At 32.8% G+C, this 6475-nt stretch overlaps 1 protein-coding gene across 1 annotated transcript; it reads left to right on the top strand.

The window, feature by feature from the left end:
- Positions 1–287: 287 nt before the first annotated feature.
- On the top strand, positions 288–4854 carry TRIADDRAFT_53926 (uncharacterized protein; the record flags this gene model as incomplete). The annotated part of the gene is made up of 10 exons (XM_002109634.1): positions 288–530; positions 1908–2088; positions 2665–2843; positions 3044–3163; positions 3344–3452; positions 3546–3637; positions 3862–3936; positions 4041–4214; positions 4415–4609; positions 4759–4854. 10 exons carry the CDS (start codon positions 288–290, stop codon positions 4852–4854), a joined length of 1464 nt encoding a protein of 487 aa, XP_002109670.1.
- Positions 4855–6475: the final 1621 nt, after the last annotated feature.

The following is a 6475-nucleotide window of genomic DNA, read 5'->3' on the forward strand; positions in this document are numbered from 1 at the left end:
TGATGTGCATTTGCATGAAAAGAATAACAGTAGGAATAACCCTGATTGATTCTTTAGCTTTAGGCAATTGATGAAAAGAATAGAAGGCTACGATGTATTTGGCCGTGACCTAAATTAAGAGCAGGTAATTAATTGATCTAATGTGTTACTTTACCGTCAGTAAGAAAAGAAAATCTAAGCCATGGTCTTGACTCAAACCTAATTCTCTTTCAATAATACTGATACTTCGATCTATTTGCATGAGAGATCTATTTTGTAGTGATTTAAATTAGACCAGCACAACGATCATGATGATCCAACCGTTGCCTAATGGCAGCGAAGAAACAGGCGATATCTCACTTAAAGTCGTCAGGAAAAATGATGATAAGATTTCAGAAAAAGCTGAAGAAAATGATTATGATTCTAGTGAAGTGTCATTCGATCCAAATTATATAAAATTTATCGCTACTCCACTCAAGAAATCTAGATCTACATTGAAAAGAGCAGCAACAAGAAATAATCTGAATATAGAAATATCACCAGTCTATAAGGTAAATTGGATTAAACTACAACGGTAACCACCTGTTTATCTATAATTTGAACGTAAATAATGATGGTGGAAGTTAATAACATTCTCAGAGTCATGTAAAATGATCGAGGTACCGTCTCAAATTTGCAAGAGAGTTACCCAAAGAGAGATATAGGATAATGACTAGCTATAAAAATAAAATCATGGTCAGTACACGGTAACTTCCACTCTATTCTTTCATTATACTCTTACTCCTGAAATAGGATTACTATCTTCCATAAAGCAATAATCGAGAATAAATTATCGTCGACGACGGAATAACAGCTTCAATTTGTTATACCTGTTATCGTTATTTGCTTCTTAACGTCTATCAATCTAACGAAGAAAATTTATAACCATGCCTTATGTATTTAAAAATTTTTCTTATGTCATTTGATCACTTCATATCTTGCCCATCATAAAGTTGATTAAATCCTAATATAGAATTTCTTATTCGTTAATATCGTACGTACATTACGATAATTGGAAAAGTACTTGAACTTAACTGGATTATGTTTGTAGCTTATTCCATAATTGAATAACTAAACTATGATGACTACATGAAAAAACTGTACGTTTATAGAAGCACAAGTGCTATATTTGTCACTAACTCAGTTTGTTAAATTAGACCTTAACAGACCTAGTAGAGAATAGTACCTTACATGTTCTACGCTAATGTATAGGCAAGGAAGCAAATAAAGTTTTCTTGGCTCAGGATTAATTGGAAAACAATATTAGTTAATATAAATATCGCTGTCGTGCGATGTTTATTCCCTAGGGTATATATCAAATGCGCTAACAATTATTTTGCCATGTGATAGATGACTTTTCTACCGATATTTGTATGCACCTGTTGATCTTTGTCTCAGATATATGTAATAGCCATTAGACATTTTAAACTATAAAAAAATACCTATAGTGATCCACTTCTAGCCTAGCTGCAAACATAAGAACGAATGAATTGCCTACTCTATCAAATCCTTCAATGTAAACTTAAGTCCTCTTCAGGAAATGAAAGCTTCCTTTTCTGTAGTAATCCGACTAAGGCAGAGAATTTCTTCTTTTTTGTCGTAAACATCATGGATTGATGCCAAATTATTCTAGTAAATAAAAGCTATCCTGATTATTCATTGGCTACTTACCACAGTGAATCAACGCATGGCCATGAAGTAAAATACATATCGCTATTTAATAGTCTCTCATATATTTTTCTTTGATTTATTTATAAAGCAAAAAGATTTTCTTTAAGCAATACGCATTATGGAAAAGAAACAGAAATTAAATTATTTAATATGTCATCATATCCAATTTGAAACAGCTTTCCAGGATTTGATTTTCACTCCATTGAATACTTTTTTAGGCATGTCAAGCAGGCGATTTACGAAATTTAAAAACATTCGTGAGGCAAGCGGACATAAAGTCGAAGGAGTTATCTGCCGATCTGGTCAATGTAGTAGATGAAAGTCTCTTTACACCATTACATTATGCCGCAATCCACAATCATGCTGATATATTGGCGTTTCTACTATCTAAAGGAGCAGGTAGATGTGCCTAATCTATCTTAAATTATAAGAGTAATGGAGTTTGCATGTGTTTTCAACTTTTTATTAATTCAAAAATAATAACGATAAATATAATCATATATATGTATACGTGTATATAAAACATGAAATATGATATTTACGGTGACGTACCAGTGTTTCTACTTTCTCATGAAGAAGATAAATATAGCTAGTCGATCTTAAATTGTGATACTAGTGGGTTCGGATGTATTTTAACTTTTATTAATTCAAAAATGATAACGCTTAATATAAACATATATATATATATATATACCTGTATATATAAAACACAAAATTATCTATTGTTGGTGTACTGGTGTTTCTACGATCTAATGGAGCAGGTAAGTAAGCCTAATCTATCTTAAGTTATATAGTATTGCTAATGTGGTTTATATCTATTTTCGATTTTTATTAATTTCTTTACCGAGTCATTGCTGCTATTTTACTTATAAATAAAGAAAGATACAAAACTTTCAATTTACTTATCGTAATACTGATAAGAATGCTAACTGTATCTTTTACCGTAGTCTTTTTGAATACTTTAACTTATGCTAGATATTGATGCAGTTGGAGGTTGCCTAAGTCGAACTCCTCTGCATATGGCTGTTGAAAATAACAGTTTGCAATCTATTCGAGAATTAATAAGTCGTGATGCTGATATGTTCATCACAGATGAGCACAATCAGCACGTTGTGCATATTGCGGCGATGCAGGGCAACACCGAAACGACTAAGGTAATAAATTTTAAATTTTAATAAGCTGCTGATATAATTATTCCATATTTAGTTAATTTCGATTATCACGCACAAATATCCACCAGTTAATACTTGATGCTTTCGAGCTATGCATTTACAATTAGATGCTGTTCGACTTTCAATTTTATCCTCAGTGGCGACACTATTTCATTTTAATTGGGTAAAAACTTCTTCTTCAGCTTATCCTTGAAAATCTGCAGCAGTACAGTTCGACTTTAATCAACGACGTCGATGATGAGAACATGACGGCCTTGCATCATGCAGCTGATCGATGCCACTACGGAGTTTGTCAGCTACTGGTAAGTTAAGATCTTTGAAGTAATAATTCTTCTAATGTATAATTTCTCTTTACTACAACCCCGTGTGGAGTATGTGATTATTAGATTTCATGATAAGTTGACTTTGCTAGATATTTTTGCCATATTAAAGTTCACGATATATAATTGCAATGTTTACTTAACTTTTTACGGTTTATACAGATAGAACATGGGGCAAAGCTAGCTGTGGTAGCTAATGAGGGCAGTACTTGTCTTCACTTAGCTGCATATCGTCTCGACCTAGGTATTATGGAGCTCTTGCTTAGGACAGGTTAGAAATCTCGGCCTAGTTTCCAATCTATATTCTTCAATCTTATTTTTGAATGCAATACAATTTTTCTGCTACTTCAAATTTGTAACATAGCTGAGAATCAAGGTATTAAGCAGTTCATTAATATGGGAGACAGCGACGGGAAAACGGTCCTAGAAATTGCCGTAGAATTAAATCACTTTGAGGTAATTGTAAGCGTTACCTACCTGGTGTAAGTATATCTGTAAAATAACTGCTATGGCATGATAGATGTTTATTTGATGTATTCGATGGACTTGGATCCAATATTAGTGTTCCTAGGCAGTTATTAGCAAGTTAACTCTTTCCTTAGCGTAATAGATCACTGTTTCGTTAATAAGATGTTCTAATATTAACTGAAAATGTCATTAATCACGTATTCAATTTACAGATGACACAATTATGCCTCACCTATGGGGCAGATCCAGCCGGGGACCCTATCAAGAGTGGTGATGGACCTCATCAGGTATGATGAACATACTGAATTTGTTAATATCCAAGTTAGAAACATGACGTATAAAAATAGAAACTTAATTGAGTTTTCTTTATTACATATGTGCTTATGTGTAGAGTCGATCCAAGTCGCTATTGCATATTGTAGCCATTAATGGCCATATTGAAATTGCAAAACTTCTTGTTCAATATGGAGTCTGTTTAGAGAGTGCAGATGATAAAGGTAGAACTGCAATGCATTTTGCAGCTTTAGGAAATCATCCTCATGTCATCCGATATTTGCATAAACAGGTGCTATTCAATATGCGTCTAAATCTATTTTATACTGCTGTTGTACATATAATATATATATACTATTTTTAATAAACTAGTATGTTCCTATCACGATAGCTTGATTGTACCAGCATAGCTAGTAGTAAGCAGATAAGATACTCTCTTTAACTCCTGTTTACTGTTATGAGATAAATATATTGCTGCTTTTTGAATTCTAGGGTCTGCACATTGATATTATGGATAAAAATAAAGTAACACCATTCCTTACAGCATTACAACGAGGCTACATAAATATGATAAGAACGTTGCTCAACCTAGGGGCCAACATTATGCATGCAGATATAAACAATCGCAACTGCTTACATTACGCTGTCAATCATCAAGACATTTCTCCATTGCAGCTGCTATTTGATGTAAGTCTAAATCCTTCTAAAGGATTAATTAAAGTACAGTAAACGAAGGCACTTACCTTCTGAATATCTATAGAGTTTAATTTTTTCATTCAAGCAGACTTGTTATATGTCTGACCCTTCATCATGTCTTTCTATTTTCAAAATATTAGCGAGGAGCAGTATCTGCTATCAATGACAAAGATCGTAATGGCGATACCCCCCTATTGGTCTGCATTCCTAATAGAAATGAACAAGTTAGCGCATAACATCAGTTTTTAAATGCTAAAGAAACTAGAATAAATATATTCCTTTTCACTAATACACCTATAACTGAGGCAATCTTTCCATAATTATACGTATATCAAATCGAGCAGGCTATCAACATGTTAATTAACTATGGCGCAGATGCAACATTAACAAACAAAGCTGGTGATACTTATTTACATATTGCCGCCGCTCATAATGGCTTCTCGTCGATCCGAACAATTTATAGCAAGCATAGCCTTAATACAAATACGAATAATTATAAAGGTATCACAGCCTTGCATATTGCAGCTCATCGTGGATATCATGAAACGGTTCAAACTTTGTTAGATATCGGAGCTGATGTCGATAACAAGTAAGATTCTAGTTAAAATCTATAAATTAGTTATTGTTACTTACGTCTGCTGTATTTAAGAACATGATTAGTAAAATATACGAGAATATCGTAAAAACATTTTTGCCTTACCCTTCCTGATACTATAATACATTTCGTAATTTGAAGCATCATATACATGCATATGTAACGGTTGGGTTTATCTAAATTTATTTGTATACTCTCTAGTGACATCTTTGGTAATACACCATTACATGGCGCTGCAGAAGAAAATAAAGTAGCAGTTATCAAATTACTAGTTAAGCAAAGTGCCGATATTAACGCTGTAAATAGGAAAAAGGTATATCAATATACGAATAATCTATTGAAATTATCTTAGCTTTACCAAATTTGTGAATTAAAACCAGTAAAGATTACTGAAACACTTTCAAGAGAATTGTTAAAGCTTAAAACGACAAGTAAGATTGATATTAATACAATGCATTTTATATACCCATAGAACACACCTTTGCATAGAGCATGCCAGAAAAATTCTCTAGATGCAGCTAAATGGTTATTGAATCATAATGCTGATATATCTAGGCGCAATATTAAAGGCCAAACTTGTCTTGATGTGGCTATAGAAAATGATCGCGTTGATATTGGATTAGCTATTATCAGCGATGACCGGTACATTGATAAATTTACATTTATAATGCTGCAATACATGAATAAGGTTTAATAAAGGAAATCGTAAAATCTTTCAATTATTATGGAGCTTATGATATCATTTCAACTGTATGTATATTATAATGTAATTAAAGTTGGCAGGCTGTGATGGACTGCCGCGGGCCAGACGGGTATACACCCATGAAACGATTAGTGGAAAAGATGCCTAAGGTTGCAGAGGTAAAAAGATTTTAACCTCGAATTTGTTGAATTACTAAATTAATAGCAAGTCCTATATATGGCGATTAAATATGTAATATATATATATATTGTAGTTTACCTATCTAATTATTCCATCCATGACAAAATAATGTTTCCTTATTTTATTTCCATACCTAATTTTTCTTGGCCTCCAACTCTAATTACAGGCTGTCATGGACCGTTGTGTAGTTCATTCCACCCATCCATCAAATCATCCAGATGCATTTGTAAGCATCTTTTTAGGGATGAAATTAAATCACTATTCTTGATTTTTTTATGAAAGTCATTCAATAAAAGTGACAGGTCAAATTACAATTATTAAACATTTCACTTTCCTTTCAGATTACCTTTAATTTCAAGTATATCGAATCATCACCTGA

This window comes from Trichoplax adhaerens, genomic scaffold, assembly GCF_000150275.1.
Source record: "Trichoplax adhaerens TRIADscaffold_2 genomic scaffold, whole genome shotgun sequence".
NCBI classification, from domain to species: domain Eukaryota; kingdom Metazoa; phylum Placozoa; class Uniplacotomia; order Trichoplacea; family Trichoplacidae; genus Trichoplax; species Trichoplax adhaerens.